Source organism: Pleurodeles waltl, chromosome 3_1 (assembly GCF_031143425.1).
Source record: "Pleurodeles waltl isolate 20211129_DDA chromosome 3_1, aPleWal1.hap1.20221129, whole genome shotgun sequence".
Taxonomy (NCBI): domain Eukaryota; kingdom Metazoa; phylum Chordata; class Amphibia; order Caudata; family Salamandridae; genus Pleurodeles; species Pleurodeles waltl.
Window position 1 is genome coordinate 556,915,131 of NC_090440.1, and position 19,237 is coordinate 556,934,367.

The window sequence follows — 19,237 nt, forward strand, 5'->3', positions numbered from 1 at the left end:
TGATTTTTTTAGATGGATTGGGAAGAGTTCAATCTTAGATAAGCCTGAGTGCCATCAGCATAGTCAGGAAAAGATGATGAAATTTAGGAAGTTCACTGAAACGTTTGACAGCAATTGAAGAGAATAGGTGCTAAGAATGAACCCTAAAAGACACTGCAAGAGATAGAAGTGGGATCAGGGGAACCAATCTTGACAAGGTGAGAGAGCTCTGCGAGTTAGGAAAAAAACAATTTCAAGACAGTTCACTCTAAGCCCATCCTAACAGAATTTGATGGTGTACTGTACTGAACGCGGAGGTTAAATCCAGGAAGGTGTGGTGGTGTCCACCAAATGAGTGGAGGAATAGTCAATCAACATGAGCGTTGTAAATTCAATACTGTGCCCACACGGAAGTCAGATTGAAATGTCCAGAATATTATTTTCCTGCATAAGATTAATCAATTGGGAGGAGACATTCCTCAATAACCTTACAAAGAAAGGGGATACCAGAGATGTGATAATAGCTGACAACATTTAAATGATCAAGTTTTAATATTTTTAAGGAAAGATTGATGGGGATAGCTTTATGGTAGATCAGTACAACACCATGTCGAAGAGATGAGTTGATGACGTCCAACTAGTGATGGTAAAGGACTTAAACAACCTCTTTCCCAAAAGGAAGATGGAGAGCATCCACAGAGTATTTCATATTAAAGTCAACAGGTTGAATGCTGAAAAGAGAGAAATTACTCAAAAGAGAGACTGGTTTGACACAAGTAGGGTATGAGGAAATGAGAAGAGACATTAGAGAATTATGACTCGATTTAGCAGATATTTAGTTTTTGTCTAACTTTGTTTATGTCATCAGAAAAGATGAGGCCAATTGGTTGGAATTTGAACTTATTGCATCAGGAAATGATCTACTTGCCTGAGATATGATCATTTAAATAGATGCTTAGATTTGCTGTTAAAGAAGTGTAATTGAAATTTCTGATATGCGACGTGTAGTCTTTTCTTTTAGGCCTGAGTTGGGTAATCGACAGAGAAGTTTGTGTGACTCTCCACAACTTTTTAGCTCTTCTAACAGAGGGTGCCTTCAAGACAGAGGTCACGATGTTGTTCATGGTTTTCCTGGAGAGAGAAGGCTAACATTATCCACGGGAGCTGAGAAAAAGCCTCTCGCTGATGAATGGCGTTACAGGTTGAAGACAAAAAAAGTAGAGTGCACATTCAAGGTAGGGCCTACGTTCACGCTTGTGGACACCAGATAAAATGAGAATCCATACAACTATCAAAGCAAGTTAATGGCAGTAAAGTTCTTTGAGTTTAATTGGTACACAATGTTTATTTATACCATGAAAAGACCACTAAAATGAGGAGAAAGGGTATGCTTATTCATGGGATAAGAAAGGCCCATAGCCAGGGACTTCATTTTGGGGCATTTGCAACCCCTGACACTGCCCATGCGACCCCTGGCACCGCCCTTGTGGCCCCGGGACTCAGAGAAGAAAAAGGCAGCACCAGAAACAGAGCAATAGGAACAGTTTTCTGTGCAAAATGCTCGCTCCAGTGTTGCAGAAAACTGCTGCTGTTGTGGCAGCACTCCTTGAGCTTGCAACTGTTACAACTCAGTCTGATCAGCCAATGTGTCTCCTAGCAACACAGTCACTAACAGGGCCTCCCAGGCCCTGGGTAGAGTCAAGCATACACACATTTATTTGCCTTCACCTCAAGGCTATCAGTATTGGTGTTGGTATTCCACTCTGGACTGCACAGAAAGACTTGTGTTGTGCTCCACTCCTGCCCTAACACTTGATTTTCTTGTGGGCAGCCTGCTGTAATAACACAGTCCTATACACAGTCACAGTAAGTCATTATTTGTGAAATATTTTCATCAGATTAGTATTTCAAAGGCAAATCAGTGCAAAAGGTTTATTAGAAATGCAGTCTTTAGCACAAAAATTGTTTTGCGCTACAAAGTGTCTGAAAATAATGCAAAGCAGTGCCATGCGCTGCTATGCTCTACTTTGCGTCAAGGGGATGAACCATGGGAGATGTATGTGCGTTAGCAAGCAACCATCCATGTGTTTTTATGTAAAATTCAATCTACTAAAACAAAAAAAGTAGGCAGGGATTTGCATAACAAATAATGCTGTTTTAAGATTTGCATTATCAAGGTGAAACATTTTTATTTTAAGAATCTTTTCCTACTTTGCATGAGCTTTGCACAGTGCAGCATACATCCAAAGTGAGAAAAATGTTAGTTTGCCTAGGTGTGGTCTTTTGTACTGGAAGGGCACCCTTTCAGTACAAAATCTATGCTTGACATGACAGACACTGGTGTGTCTCTCGCTAGGTAGGCTGATTGTGCACTACCGCTGAGGAGGGAGCAGGACAATGCCGTATCTTAGAAGATATGGCACTTTCCTGTTCAATCTCTCATACAACACAGCACAGCAGCTTGGTTGCTGCACTGCAAGACGTTTTAGTAACTATACCTAGGGCATCTGGAATTAGGCAGCAGAAGGCCAAAATATGCAGCCAGGTTAACTAAATTATACAGGCAAGAAAAGGCAAATCATGGCTTTTTTTTTTTTTTTTACAGCATCACTTCATTATTTTGTCATTTTTACACTTGTTAACACTGTCTGGGCACAGGTTGCACCTTCTTAGTACGTACACTCAAACATAGAAGGAAGCAACAGAAGGTTGACCAGTAAACCTTTGTTAAGGGCCTTTCACTGAGCGGCAACACGTGTCTCTGCATTTTTAGTAACTATTGAAACGTTTGAGCAAGCAAACTTTTTTGTTAAAATCTGTTATTATGCAGCAATTGAGGGATTCTGTGGCATTATTTCTGGCCTCCTGAAGCAAATAAACCATGCATAATCCTATAGTTACATGAACAATTAGATATAGGTGACCCCGAATTAAATCACAAATGTATCATAAGAAACAAATATGTTAAAGGTTAAAGATTAAAATGTGAGGCACATGAGCAAGGATTAATATATTCTATCCCTCTGCATTACGAAAGACTGAACATTGAGGAAGCTGAATTGATGCTCTCTGGCAGTGTTACCCCACTCCACTAAATTTGACAGCATATAAAATTTGAGCTACCTGATGGAAACCTCTGCAGTCTGAGATCTGACCATTTAAGATCTGTTTCATCTCAGAGTTATATCTATCTTAACCCGAGATAGTAAAACTTGGTAACCTGAGGTCCAAGTCTGCTGCCCTAAGTTCAGCCTATAAAATATGTTTAACTTAGGGAATTGTTGTGTTGTCCATAGTCTCCAGAATCTATTTAACTTTATGAATGCATCAGCTGTCCAAAATCTGAGAAATTTGGGTAGCATAAGGGGGCTCTGCTCTCTTGCTGGAACACTCCGCGGTAGGTCTGGGCAAGTGAGGTCACTTCCACTGCCCCAGGCATTTTGGTGAATCAACACCCACAGCAGGAGACACTGATTGGGTTATTTTAACTGATTCAAAGTTTAATGTTACTTATAACAAAAAGAAAACTATTCTGGATCTCAGCAGTACAAGAGTTTCTGTTAAGCTCCATTTCCAAATCTAGCCAGTCATAAAGAGTGCATACACAGCCATGCAGTTTCAATGCAGAACGCGTTCACTGTACCTACTCTCCCATACATTTCACTTACAAAGCCGGGAGCAAGACCTGCTCATTAGCCGTTTGCATACAAAAATAAAATACATGGATTAGGATCCTGTTAGTGCGGCATGTTATTTGCACCTTTGCGTTTCAGAACAATTGTTTCTATTTATTAAGAGTATATTGGATGTCGGACTTGCATTGCGGTTTCAGATTTTGCACTCTCACGGATGATATATATGTACGATTATCTAACGTTTGGTATGATTCTATTCGTAATCTTGATATGTTGAAATCTCTTCTAATAAAGAAAGCTGATAAAAGCAATAAAATAAATACACTTTATATAACTCCACGTATCTGACATTGGTCAACAGACATGGGAGAAGATATCATCGCAGGTCCCCCAAGGGGAACGGACCTTCGGCGTCCACTACGCTGGCCTAGGGCCCGAACCCCGTGAAACCTCTGCCCAACTGCTCGCTAATCAGCCAGGAAGCAGGCGGGGCCGGGACACCTGCCTCCCAGGCAGCAGGCGGAAGCGAGCCGGGCTGCAGGAGCCCTTCCCATTCATCGCTGCCATCCCAGCGGAAGGGCAGAGCGGCGCTTCCCTGCCAGGTGGCATTATCCGACCCTAGCACACAATGGAAACGTGCTTGCAGCGGATATGCCCGACGCCCGGCTAAATCCAGGCCAAAGTGCCGCATTACACCATCCGAGAAGTATTTGTGTATGCGCTGCGCTAAACATTGCGCACTCATGTTTTTTTCCTCATGTTTCTTTTTTCCAGGCAGCCTTCAAAAGCCGTATCCTATCAGTCAACTGATGGAGCAGACTGTGGAGAATTCTGGTACACCTTGCTTTTAGCACATTTTGCGTACAGTTGCACGCCTCTGCCGTTTGCGAACATCCAATGAGCGTTGGATGTGACTGGAGCGAGTCTTCAGGCACAAGCCCCAACCGGAAAACTACGGAGCATTAGGGACATTTTCTCTTCCTTCTTAGAGGGCCAAGTCACCCCTACAGCATTCCTGTGTTCGACTGGAACCCAATAATGACCGGTTACCCAGCACACACAATACCTAAAACAAACGTTTTTTTTTTTTTTGCATATTGCACTGGCAAAGCCAATAGGTTGCGTTTTTGCGTTGTATAACATTTGCCAATGGTGTGTAGCGGTAATGTGTTTGCCAGTACAGTAAGGCTTGTGTTATTCGCCATCTTGCGGCCTAGTACTTATAAAGAGCTGAGAAGCTGAACTTTCTGGTTCACTCTTAGCTCTGCATTAAAAATACAAACTCAACTTTATTCAGTCTTTCACATTCGCATGTATTTGATCTGTGTTGGGGCCCGTAGCTAAAGTTGGACATTAAAGAATGTGTGAGTAAAGGGACAAATAACAGAGGGGGGGGAGGGAAAGAAAGAAGGAGCGCAAATTAAGGTAAGTAGGCTCAGTAAACTTAATCTCAATGGTATCCTTTGTGTAATCGAAATGCAAAATTACGAGTTCAAGCATGTTCAGGTCGGGACCCGACCTTTCGAGTCACGTTTACTGCTCACTTTTTCAAACATACCCTTTGTTTATACTGTCCCCTTCCACTTTCAGAAAGTGCGTATGCGTTTCAGCTACAAGAAAAACTTACAATGGAAAGTCTTCAGTTGCCTCCGCAGTTTAATGTTATGTGGCAGTTGCAGATTTGTTTCTGTAATACCTTTATTGTACCCAGTGGTTCCCAACCTTTAGACTTCGGAGGACCCCCACTGAATCACAACTGGAAGTCAAGGATCCCCAAGCAATTTGCAGGATTTAAATTTCAAACATTAAAATGGTAATTAGCAAAAAATACACCAACAACTACACACAACACAAATATTTGACTTGCTAAAGATATAATTTTTTTATATTGAAAAAATATGCACAAATTGAAGAAAAAAAAACTTTTAATGGGAAGTTGGCGCTGCACCTCGGCAACTAACTTTTCAAAGTTTGCCTTTATTTAGGAAAGTTGAATCCTCATGTCAGATTCTACATTTCCCATGCGATTTTTTTTAGGTACATAAGCTATGAGAAAGCTTTTTCACATAAATATATGGTGGGGAAAAGAAGTAAAATCCTAAGGGCCTCTCATCATCCTCCCTGTCACATGTAATTAATTTGGCTTGTTTTATAGCATCTCTCATACCAGTGTAGGGTGTTGGAGCACTTTACAGTGCACTACAAGGTGTAGGATTCACATGTCATTCACACTGGTAGGCATTTTCTAAGAGTGCTTGGTCTGGAGAAGAACAAACTCAGGAGTCAGAACATAACACAGTGGTTAGCGTTGACTTTAAAAATAAGAATGTATTTCTACGCAAGGTAACAGACCACAGGTTAGGAACTGCTGTTGTAGCCTATAAACTGCTTTAGGCTTCTTGTCTTGCATCAGTGCCCAAAGATAACAGAAGCACTGCAGCTCTGTGCTACACAAGTAGTGCAAAGAAGGTGTGAGCTAATATAAGCCCCTTTGGCCCAGTATACTATCGTGAGGCTGGAACAGCTCCCAATTAAACATCAAGTGAAGGGTGAGGAGGGGGGGTGTGAAGGGTGGGGGGGAGGGGTGGGGGAGAAATCAGGGGAACAAACAAATGGGAGGAGGGTTAGGAGACAACGGACATTGCTGGGGGTGGGTGGGGGTGCATGTGTAGAAGTAAAAACACAACCAAGAGTGCAGGTGATGTGCACATTCGTTTAATAATAAAAAAAGGTACCTTCACAGTGAAGTAGCCAGTGGAAGGACACTGGCCAGTCCCCAATGGCCAGTGACCACAAGAGGTACTTAGTCCAGGCTCCACACGACGGCAGGACAACAAAGCAGCAGAGAGCAGGAAGTAAAAGCAGACAACAGACTGGACAATCAGGAGCACATAAATTACAGCAACGTTGGACTAAGCCAACTGTAAGTTTAGGTAAGTAAGGAGTGGGGTTCTAAGCCTTATTCACAAAAAAATTCACAGCATAGCGGGCAAGCACACACGTGCAAGGGAAACCCTAACAGGTCCCTTGTGTGTGGAGGCAGAGTAGTATTTCTCACCACTTGCTCCAGACTGAAACCTGCAAAATAATTCATAGTTGTGAAAGCCTCAAAGTTTAACTGGTTATCTGTAGCTATGGGGAACATAAGAAGTGTTTTCTGGCTTTGCGCTCTGGAAGGAACAGTTAAATACCAGCATAGCACTTACTTTACAACCAAACTAGATGTTATTACTTGGTGACTGTTGGAAAAGGGGGCAAGAGCTGGGTTCAGGCGTAAGTTCTAAGCCCCTTAAAGCAAAGGACGGAAGCATCAAAAAATAGGTAATTTGAGCAGCAAAAGAATTACTTAGCTTCAAGGTTCGCCATTGGGCTCAAGGGATGTAGTTTGCACTTTCAACCCATGTCCAGCTGTTCCCAAGATGGCACAAGTATTTGAACCAACAAGTCTGATCTGCTTGATCTACCTGAAAGGCGACAGTGTTCTACACACAACAGTAATAAATAAACAATCACCACCTCTGTAAGCAAAACAAGGCTAGCTAAAATAAATTAACTGATTTAAGGGTAATAGCGCCATAAACATAAGTGGACAAGTAACTGAATTTAGTATTACTGTGGCTCTTTACTGGTCAAGCTTCTATATGTTAGAGCAGCGGTTCCCAAACTTTTTAGAACCACAACCCACTTTTTAAAATGAGAAGCTTTTGTAACACACGTACCTTTAATGGCCAAGAGGAGAGGTGATTTTTTAATGGATCAAAAGCATTGCGTGGTAGCATCTCATCATTTACAGACAGTGCATTTTTAACTGAAATGGTCACTAACTTTGCAAAAACATTGTTTTAGTGATAAAACTGTATAGCATACAGCACTCAAATGATAGAGTGTGGAAATAGAGTTTCTGTGAATATTTATCATTTGTGCATCACCATGAAAGTGGCTTTATTTTTTGTGATCCTATTAAAAGCCGTTTCCACCACACTACAGAGTTACAAAAAAAAATGCACGTCAGTTTTGCTCTCTGTGTACAGTTAATTTATTGTTTTTTACATTTTGTTTTTTGTTGGGGGGGGGGAGAAAAACGACATCCTAAGTCGTCATAAAATCACTTTAAAAACTCCTCCCACTTTGCAGTCAGCAAAAGAAAAGTAAATATCAAACCCATGGTGAAAGCACCAGGTACTCCACATAAAAGACGTCCAACAGAGGCTGCCTCACTGTCACTGGTGGGCTCAATATCACCAGGGCGACCCCCTCAAACACTCTTTCACCGCCACTTCCAACTAATCACACCAGAAGGAGTTGGTACAGTACACTCTTCTAAAAAGTACAGCTTCATGCGCTATTGTCAGAAAGAAAAAACGATGGACCCGTAGTGTTTACTGTTACGAATGATATGCAAGCTCGAAGAACAGGGAGATTTATCTAGGGCATCTCCGCACATGATGCCCTATTTTCAGAGACGCTTGCTTCAAGCCCTCGCTACATCAGATCATGTGATTCAGGGTGCTCAACATACAGAGATCTCTAGATTAGAACTCTTCTCCAAGGAACCATCTTCTCTGGTTGTTTTGCGGTTTTCTTTTATTTCAAAAGGCGGCTGGCAGTGGTGGTAGCCTCTACCATATGCAGTTCTTCCCGACATAAAAATAAGGGAATTGTGTTCCTCATGAATATTATGCAGATTTAAAGTGGTGATGGTTAAAATGGTTGCCACTTCAGAACCACACAATTTGCTCCTCCCAATCGAGGACTGCACAACGCAAAGAGGCACAAGTTTGCAGCGATGTGTGTAGAATGGTGCGCTTATAAATCCAAGGCTGTAGTGGGAGTATTAGTGGCTGCCCATCTCTTTGTGACAGTGACCTAATTAAGAAAGGCAGCAACTATTCCTGCAGGCATGTAGCACTGATGCCGGTCTTCATACACAAAACAATTAGCTCTAGCAACCACATGAGGGCTCGGCCACTAGAGGGGGCTACTCTGGCAAGGACTGCAGCAGCCACCTCACTGGATCATGGTTTTAGCCTCTTGTCAGGGTTCTGCAAAGTCAGTCCTGGAGAGCCGGGTCCATGCCAGATTTTTAGCATATCCACATTTAGAAACAAGATGTTTCAGAATTCTACATTTTTCTAAATGTGGATATGCTAAAAATCTGGCATGGACCCAGCTCTCCAGGACCGACTTTGCAGATCCCTGCCTTAGATAATAGTGTTGTCAGTCATGCAAAGGCTATTATGGTCATTAGATGAGGTATTTAGCTACCGAAGCAGGGTAGACAACAGGAAATAATGTTGGCGAATCATCTCTTATTTTACAAGCCTGATTCAACTCCACTGCAGTTTTTGTTAATGCAGGGCATGTACAGTAGCCTCGAACCCATGACTCGGATGATGGAAACACAAAGAAAAGTCAAGCTTAAGTCAAAAGTGGCCGCAACAGTCATCATTACCAAAAGAATAAGTTCTGAAAGCATAAAGGATGAATAATGCGCAAGTCCCATCTCTAGAGATCATTTTGGCACAAGAATTAGTTGTACGATAATAATGCCTTGAGGTCACCAGTCAAACTAGCGATAAAGGATTTAGGCCCCTATTTATACTTTTTTAGCGCCACGTTTGCGTCAAAAAGCGGCGCAAATGCGACGCTAAAAAAAGTATAAATACGGGCCTTACTTCGGAGTTGGGACACAAGCGGGCGTGGACTGAGTAGGAGAGCTTGCTGGTGCTGAAAGAAAAGACCATCAGTCTATCAGTCCTCTCTCTCCTGACACGCACCATGTGAAATATCTCCATTAGACTCTTCCTTGAAGCTCTCGTTTAGTCTCTCTGTGGCCTCGGGTAAGGGAGTGCACAGTGCACTTCAGTGCACTTCAATGCACTCCGGCTGCAGGCGCGGTGCTGCGCACAAGGGCATGACTCCAAGCTGCAATTAAAAAAAAGAAATCACCTCCCACCCACACCAACTCCCAGAACTGAGGGGAGGAAAAATGCAATTTCGAGTCAGCAGGAACATGCTGGGAATTAAAAGAATGCGAGCCACGCGGGGGATGGGAGAAACAACACACCCTTCGATGGGAACACCCTCAGGGGCAATTCGTACCCGTGCAGCAGGCACACTGGATGGGCCCAAGAACAGTGGTCTTAAAACAGCAGCCTCTGCGATCACAGTAATGTAGGTAGCATGAAACACCTTAGAAGTGTCAAACAAGTACCGGAGGAACGAACTGTACCGACACTAAACGAACTTAATCTCGTTCAGCGACTCCTGAGCAAAACTAGCGTGCAGATAACGCAGTTCTTCGCCTGTGTCACGCAGGTGAGGTGCTACGATTTCAACCCGCTGTGCTCTAGGACAATTATTATAGTGCTGAAAAGGGCTCTTCTTCCCTGAGGTGCCCCCATTCACAATCATGGATACAGTATAATGGTATAAAACTAGCACAACGTTTTCTCAGTGAGTTTTCTTTTTTAGCAATTCCATTTACTATGTGCCCAAATAAAGCCGTTTAAGTCACTTACTTAAGCACAGTTATCAGCTTATTTACTTCATTGCATTTGTGATTATTTTTATTTCAAAGCAATATTGACTTTTTTACATTTACACTGTTTCAGTATCTGAAATTGTATTTTGATACCGCAACATAGAAAGAAACTCCCAACTCAATTTCAATCATTAATAACAGCATTTCTAGGGATTCAAGGAGAAAAGTTATGGTAATGCGGAGACAGGTTTCGCACAAGTGATAGTGAGCAAAGACAAGAATGCTTGTTGAATATATACACAAGCCCTTCCCCAAATTCACAAAATAGTTGCCCATTCTGCAAAACTGTTTCTGCAGCTTCATCTAAATCATTGCATAAAGAAATTTGAATGGGTAAAGTAATCTTGGTCCCTCTGTACCGGCTAATTGCCAACGCACGTCACGCTTTCAAGGAGTGATTATAGGTGGATTATGTTTCTTTGGAAATTCTCATGCAAAGTTATGAGCAAAACACAGAGCCTGAACTGCAGACATCTGTCCCATTCTGTAAGCTACGTCATGAACCTAGTTTACAAAAAGTCTTGCCACGTGCCCAGTGCCTTCCCCTACTCTGTAATTATATGTATATTTTGTTTGGTTTGAGGGCCGCAAATACGGCTTGTAGACAGCAGGGAGTGTTTTGGGGGAACTTCAATTACAGGACAGACTAAAGAGCAGCAGATACCTCCAAGAGGACCCCGCACTGGAGCTCCAGAACAGCCACATCACTCTCAACACTGATCAGCCAGCCGCCCAGGGAAGGACAACAACCCAAGGGAACCCGTCACGCATCCGTTCAAGCCAACCTCTAAAAGGCTTCAAGCACCCCTTACTGTACAGGTCTCTCCAATCCCACTTCCACAAGCCTGCCCTCATTCACTTTCCCTAATATACTCTCTCCAGCGAGCATATACACAGCTCCTCCATGTTTACCGAAAGCTAAAGCCCACGACTGGATTTGTAATCAATACGTGTGCTGCTGGAGGCTCTGCATATCTTCACACTGCACCGTTAAGGGCGAAGGAGCTTACTGCTGAAACATGATGCATACACCAAACATTGCAAGCTAAGGGAAAAAGCATGATAACCTACTGCAATAGGATTCGCTGCTATAGCCTTTTCTGCAGCTCGCCAACCAGCGTATCTAAAACAGTGACACCCCCCCCCCCCCTCAACAGAGGAAGCTCAGAAAAAATAACTTTATGGGTCTGCATGGGTGAGCAATCTAACATAAGGCACTTTACCATAAGGGACTTCCAATCCAAACAAAGTCGGACATACTTCTGCAAACTACGTGGCCACCATCATACCAACAAGCAAGGTTTGCCACAGACAAACCGCTTGCTCAGCTTCAGATCACGCAGATTACTACCCTGTCACTTTCAGGCCGTCACCGACACACATCACAGTACAGCCAAGACCTTCTACTTTGCTTGGCACACAGTAGTCCAGACAGCCTCTTCCAAATCTACAACTTACACGCGGACTACACCTGCTATGTAGCCACACCACGGCCAGGTCACAGTTTACTGCGACACATCAGAAAAAAGTAAAAATATTTTCCAGTATTGCATTGATGGTATATTTATACAACACAAGCATTATTGGGCAGCTTATTCATCATAATACAGCTACAGAACCATTGCTTTCATGTCCCACCACAGGTTAGCATGTCTTTTTAGCAACTACTGTTTAGAACTGGTGAAAACTCACCAAACTTTATACAACACCATTAAAGACATGCTACTTACTACACAACCCCACAAAACACGAGTAGTGCCACACTGAAGTGAATGCTAAGTGTATGCAATAGACGCTGAATTGACAGGGGGCACAGAGGTAGCCTGTCAATCTCCCTCCCTGTAGGATCGACGCACAAAATCTAACCCAATCGAGATTTTGTTGAACTCAAATTCATACTGAAGCAAAATCTACACAGATGTAACGAAATAACAACTGTGTCTTCCTCCATTACCACGAATTAGAGGCTTGCCCATCAGCAGTCTCTGATATCACAGATACCAGGTGATACTTAACTCTCACCACAGGCATCAACAACCTATAATTGGTTGTCACTCATACCTTCCTGGTTTAAAACAATGGGCACAGATGGGACGCTCCAGATCCCCATCACTGGGTTTCACAGGGATCTGTCCTTGCTCATTACCTGAATCCTGCACAATGTGCCACTACGAATACCACTCAACAAACAAGACACTGCTGTCCACCAAGATGCAGTGTACAGCCAGCTACACATTAAAGAGTCAGCAGCAACCAATATCCATAAACTCAGATCCGGCCTTTTAAGCAATGTCAACTTAAAGTCTGATGTTTCTGAAATTCAACACAAACACCAAGGTTGTTCTTATAAAACAGAAAAACCACTGACCTCCTGGAAGAGGCTTAACAATATGAACCTAGATAAGTTAAAACGAGGCTGCTGTTCAGCATGGCTAAAAGTTAGTACACTCCCCTCAGCTCTTCACCCCCAATGCCCACCCCTTTTACATTGAAAGGATAAGGATAACAGAGGGAGTTTATTATCCTTTCCGTGTAATAGGATTTGCAGCGGTTGCTGCTGGCGAGGGGTGGGGGGCAATGCTCCTCCACCCATATGGAGGAGCCGCACCTGCATGGAATGTCGTAGAGTGGAATGGCAAAGAGTGAAGTGTTGTAGAGTGAAGTGTTGTAGAGTGGAGTGGCAGAGTGCTGTGTATTGCAGTGGCATAGTGTGGAGTTGCGCAGGGTGCATTGGCATAGAGTGCTGCAGAGTATAGTGGCATAGAATACAATGACAAACTCAGCAGCGTGCAATGCAGCAACATAGAATGCAGTGGCGTAGATTAGAGTGGTGCAGAGTATAGTGCTGTAGAGTGCAGTGGCATAGAGTAGAGTGGAGTAGCAGAGAATGCAGTGTTGCATAAGAAGGTCAGTGCAGTTGTGTAGTGTGGAGTAGAGTGGCACAGAGAGCAGTGATGCAAAGTAGAGTGCAGTGACATAGAATGCAGTGACAGTGCAGCTGTGTAGCGTGCACTGTGAGTGGTGCAGATTGTTTCAGAGTAGAGTGAAGTAACGTAGAGTGGAGTGGTGCAGGTGCTTTGAGTGGCATAGAGTATAATGGCATAAAGCAGTGTTAAGGGCAGTAGCACAGACTGCAGTTTTTCAAAGTAGATTAGAGTGGCATACAGTAGATTGGCAAAGAGAGCAGGGACACAGCTGAGTGTTACAGAGTAAAGTGCATTGGCAGAGTGGAGTTGTGCAGGGTAGATTGGTGTGTCCTAGACTGAAGTGGTTTGGAGTGCAGTGGCGAAAAGTGCATGCGCGTAGAGTAGAGTGGTACAGGGTAGAGAGGCGTAACGTGAAGTGGCATAGAGGGCAGTGGCGTAGAGTGGTGCTGAGGTGTGGAGTGGTGTAAAGTGGAATGGTGCAGAGGAGAGTGCAGTGGAGAGTGTGCAACTGAAAAATGACCATTACATTTGCACAGACATATAGTTTTACTAATAAAACTATGCAGTGCACAAACGAAAATATGTAGAAATTGCATTGCCTAATATAATTATTTGTTTTGATCCTATTAAAGTATTTGTTTCCAACACACTTCAGAAATAATAATTGTGCTTCATTTGTGTTCCTAATTCTGATATATTCTGAAATACTTATACAGTTCATTTAAATGTTGTTGTGTGGTAGCCAAAACGTTTTCCTACCCCTAATATCCAGCAAGATTGTCACATAAATCCTCTCACTTTGAAAACAGAGAAAGGAAAGTAAACATGCGGCCTCGGAAGACAGCAACTGACATTTTACCTCAGTCTTTGAATGCACAGCAAATGTGACGAGATAAGAACAAGATGTAAAGATCTGTTTACATAAAGTGAGTTTGTAGAAGAATACAGTAAACACCTAAGAAAAGGGAGGGACGAACTGATCCTGGGGAGCCTAAAGCCAGCAAACAGAAAGCCAGAAAACGTGAATTTCAAACCACAAAGGCAATGGTAATCAATCGGCGGAATGCATTCCTATGTCAACTTTCTAAAGTACCCAAGGTGTCTTTAGCAAACCAGACAGCTGGGTTGTCTGGTAGGTTGCGACCTAAAAATTATGCTGAAAACAATCCTCTGATTTTAGTGAAAAATAAAACAAGAGTGCAGTGGGACATTCTGTAATGGTTCATCAGTAGCATCTTTTGTCATTCATGTTCTGGCTGGGAATAGGTGTTAAAATGGTTGCGGGGTTCAACTAATTCTCAAATATCACTACTTCATATTTCTGATAAATCATCACACTGCAGATACTTTTAAGAAGACCTGGCTTCCAATAAAATATTGGAAATCAAGTATATGACTCCAAATTTAAAAGGGAAAACTGAAATTAACTGCAATGTTTGACTCAGTAAATATGCTCAGAAGTGTTAAATTTATGGAGTTATAAGAAAATGTGTTTCAGCATTCTAGAGGCCCCAAATATATTTTTACACATGGATGGAGCGCAACATTATAAATTTTGATGACAGGTTAACATGTACCCTGTTGTGAATGCCGCGTATCACGTTGATGCCTTTAAAGCTCAGGTATCATATGGGATCGGGCGTGCAATTTATAAATAAAACACAATAACTTTCTTGATTTTCACACACAAGGGAACAATAGTAATTAATCCAAAACCGCTGATGCTAAAGACATTAAGTCAGCATGCATAAGGTGACACACATTGACAATAAACTGCACTGCAGAACTAAGCTGATACTACAGGTGATCTTCGTATTATATGGTGGAATCATTTGTGCATTGGGCTGCAAAAAAAAAAAAAAAAAAACAGTGCAACACAATCGTGCAAGTAACAGGGGGATGCAGCTAAAAGATTGCTGCATGGCATTAGTTGTCACTGATTTCTATCAAAAGTTACATTTTCTCAAACTTCCTTTCTATTTTCCAAATTTCTGTTTCCACAGCACCTGTCTTTAAATCTTCAGGGGCAATATGTATCGGAGTCATTATTCAGTCAATTACCAATTCTCAGGCGCTACTCCTGATGATCACAAGGGAAAAAGACACGTGAACTTCTTACACAGAGGTCACATAGCACACACGATTGTCAGAAACTTCAAGCCAAACAGGCAACTCTTCTGTAAATACTTCTCATTACAAGTAGAGCTACTCACCAGCATTGAAAATCACCACCTGTCGCACACGTCCCACATGAATGTATTCCCAAAACATACAAGCACCGCCCCAAAACATTTCCAAAACGGTGCCACCCCTCACCGGGCACCTCAGGATAACAGATCTCCAATGCGTTTACAGAACCACCTGCCCCAGAAACTTTTCTGGCGGTAGCAACAGGACCCGAGTGCAACCAGAACAGCACTCACCGTGATTGTCACCTCGTGCTTCTTCAGTCTGGATTTCAGGCTCTTCATGGCTTCACGGGTTGGATTTACTTCCGCTTAGGTCTCCCAGCCCCAGGAAAGCCTCCGATTTCATGCGCCTCTTAGCCCCTAATTCCTCCGAGACCCGGGAAGCTCCCTCGTCTCCTCTTTTAAACTACTAGATTTCCCCTCTCACTTTCCTGACACAGCCTTTCCTGACGTTCACTTTTAGGGGTCCCCCGAGTCTCGGAGAGCACTCTTGGTCTTACCACGCCCACCCACTCCCCGGACTGCGGCTCCTCTTACTTCTGCCCCAGCTCCCCGAGCACCTCTGGCAGACCCTGCAACTCCACTCGGCTGCCTAACCGCCCAGAAGCAACAAGAGCCACCTTCCAATCACGTGCCCCAGTCACGGTGACGAACGCAGCTCCAACCAATCGTGAGCCTGAAAAAGGCACTCCATAAAAGTTTTCGATTCGCTTTCATCGGGAGCTCCGCACCTTGGCGGCAGGGGCGGGCCGTGACGTTCCTAGAGGCAGGTGAACGGCACGGGGCGGTCCGAAGGTGGCAGGTGGTCGGAGCCGTGACGTCATCGGAGACGGAAGGAACGAGGTGTATGACGTCACCGCCAGCCGGTGTTGCAGGTTAAATGCGAGGCCGGCGATGACGAATTAAGCAGAGCTGTGAAGGTGCAAGAGGTAGTTGAGGAGTTGCCTTTTGAGGTAAAATATAAAAGGCGGGAAACCGTGAGCTGAATTTCGGGGAGATATTCGGATTCATTCTCTGCTGGCTCAGGGAAGAGTAGACGTATCCAGTAGAACGGGAGGTGCAGTGGGTAGGATTGCACTGCTGCCACGTGGCTTAAATATATCTTGCTATCTTTTTTAGCCAGCCCTGCGTTTTACGCCAAACAGCAATGAATTCGCAAAGCGAAAGGATTTTACCTCAATAACTAATGTTACAAACGCCCTTGCATCAATAGTGCTGTTTGCTAACTGGGTCGAATATGATTTTTTTTTTTTAGGGGGGTGGAGGAGCTTCACTTAACTATAGAGTTACGCCCGCCTGCTCTCTTGGACTGCCATGAACCTTAATGGGTTGTCTATCTTGCTGGAATCCTTGAGGAAGGCATCTATATGTGCACTTATACGCCCCCTTTGAAGCGGCAGTCTGTTGCTACATACTTAGGCATACACACTGGAAGTGTTGGAACAGCATCCTCAAATCATCCACTGCCAGCTCATATTTAACCATACTTCTTAATTTACCCTCTTTCGGACGGTGTCTCCTTCCGTTGCATTATTTCCAACCTCTCAAAATATCAACTATTTGCCATAGGCCTCTGGGTCAAAGACCACCCTTTCCAAAAAAAATGATCACTTCATTCTGTTCTGCGAGAATAGTCACTACAAGCACCTTATTTGAGCCTCTGGAAAGGCGGTACCATCAAAGATGAAGAGGTAAAATTATTTCTTGTCACCAGCTCCAAGCAGCAACTGTCTATTCAATAATGTTAAAATTATCCTCACCATTCCAGAGAACAGAACATAGACTACTTCAAGGAGAAACTTCACACATAGCCCTTCCTACGCACCACAGCAGATTCAATGAAATGTATCTAGTTATAATTGAGCAAGCTCAAATATAAAAAAGACACACGCATAATGGAGTAAGCAATGCCTGGGAAACAGACGGGAAAAAAGTACAAAAGAAGAAATAGGGGTCAGAAGAACAAGTATACAATTCGTGAGAAAAACACGGACAAAGATGAAAATGAAATATAGACAAAGATGGAAATCAACCAATGAACTTATCTTGAACATAGTCTTTAGAATGCACAAAACATCATTTTAAACGTAGCCTCTGAAATGCATAAGTTTGCATTTACACCTTCTCACAAAACCACACGAGTCGTTCTCAAATCATCTCCTTACATATCAGTAGGAATGTTGGGAAAAACTTTTCAATTGGCACATCACAGTCCTCATACCCAATTTCCGACATATTCTGCACTATCGTGGCTTTGTCGTGGGACACAGCAGACTTTTTGTTCTTTTCTACACTCTGCCATTCTCCACAAAAATGTAGTTGAATTTCTTATCAATAATAAAGAAGTGACACAATTCTAGTAGTAATTGAGTATTTATAAGTAAAATAAAACAAAATAAAATACGAGCGGGAGTACAGCACAGTTCTGCAACTGAAGCCACACTCAACTCAGCTCTAACACACAGTGAGTTTTATACACTTGATGGGTACTTAAAATCCACCTCCTTCACAACACTTACAATTAACAAAAACAATAATTCTTTAAACTTTATCTGACTGCTTGTTTCTTGACCATTATGTTCAAACTGAGGCCTGTACTTTTCTCGTATAATATAAACTTCTGCACCTTTGTTTTCTAATGCGTGTGTTGACCAGAGTAGGCCCTCTGCAGTTTTATTACGGCCTATTACAACTACCACACAATCTTTAACTTAACTAACCTGCACAGGCACAGATGAACACAACCACCCACCCCTTTCTCACATGAACAGGTTTTTTGATTCTCACCCAGTCTCCAACTTTCATTATTAACCTCCTCACAGGAAAGTCACCCATTCTATGTCTTCCTGACAATACCTTACACACCCCCAGCACATGTCCAACCCTGGAATAATCTATTATCTGTAGGCTTGTGATCTATCCAATCATGATTAAAATTCAAACCAGCAACTCTGCCTCTTATAAAAGATGCACTCAAATGCAGCTGGTCCTTATTGCCCACATCATGTTCTTCATCGAAGACCTCCAAATGATCTTTGTTAAAGATGGGGTCTCTAGATGGCAGTGGTCTGCACCCTATCCAAGTAGGGACCCTCACTCTAGTCAGGTTAAGGAAGGCGTATTTCAGAGGCAATGTGTAGAGTATTTGTACACACACACAGTAACACAGTGAAAACAGCACGTAGTACTCCCCATCACTTTAGAAAATCAACCAATATTTATCTGAGTGAAACAAGACCAAAATGACAAAAATCTAACATACACAAGCAAAGATATCACTTTTAAAAGATTAAATACAATTGCAGTTCCTTGAAATCAATGATACACTTGAATGAGGCAAAGTAACTGAGATGGGTCAAAACAAAGACGCTGCAGGGGAGGTGATACGTTGAAAGAGCCAGAAATGCGCCGGTTCCTTACTGTCGCTGGGGAGGTGATGCATCGGTTCCTTACTGCTAGGCATGGGACAAGAGAGGTGAAGCATCAGTTCCTTACTGCCACAGGGGAGGTGATGCGTCGTTTGCAGCTTGGAGTGTCTGTTCCTAACTGCAGTGCGGTGTCAATGAAGAAAATGGTGCCCAGGTTCGATGCATCGGTGATGCGTTGGAAGTTAAGTCACAGTGGGGGTCATTCTGACCCTGGCGGTCATCGACCGCCAGGGTCGACGACCACGGAAGCACCGCCAACAGGCTGGCGGTGCTTCCTTTGCAATTCCGACCGCAGCTTTAAAGCCGCGGTCGCCCAGCCGGGTCCAGCGGTTTCCCGCCGGATTTCCCCCGGCTGGGAGAATCCTCCATGGCGGCGCTGCTTGCAGCGCCGCCATGGGGATTCCGACCCCCTTCCCGCCATCCTGTTCCTGGCGGTTTTTACCGCCAGGAACAGGATGGCAGGAACGGGTGTCGTGGGGCCTCTGGGGGCCCCTGCACTGCCCATGCCGCTGGCATGGGCAGTGCAGGGGCCCCC

The 19,237-nt window shown here is 43.4% G+C and overlaps 1 protein-coding gene across 3 annotated transcripts in view; it reads right to left on the reverse strand.

Annotated features, from left to right (window-relative positions):
- UACA (uveal autoantigen with coiled-coil domains and ankyrin repeats) overlaps positions 1 to 15,885 on the reverse strand; it is a 287,356-nt gene extending 271,471 nt beyond the window's left edge. For all 3 annotated transcript variants that reach the window (XM_069222950.1, XM_069222948.1, XM_069222946.1), the window contains exon 1: positions 15,509 to 15,885. In XM_069222950.1, the coding sequence (XP_069079051.1) occupies positions 15,509 to 15,556 (48 nt within the window). In that variant the 5' untranslated portion in view covers positions 15,557 to 15,885. The remainder of the gene's footprint in view (positions 1 to 15,508) is intronic.
- Between the last annotated feature and the right edge of the window lie 3,352 nt (positions 15,886 to 19,237).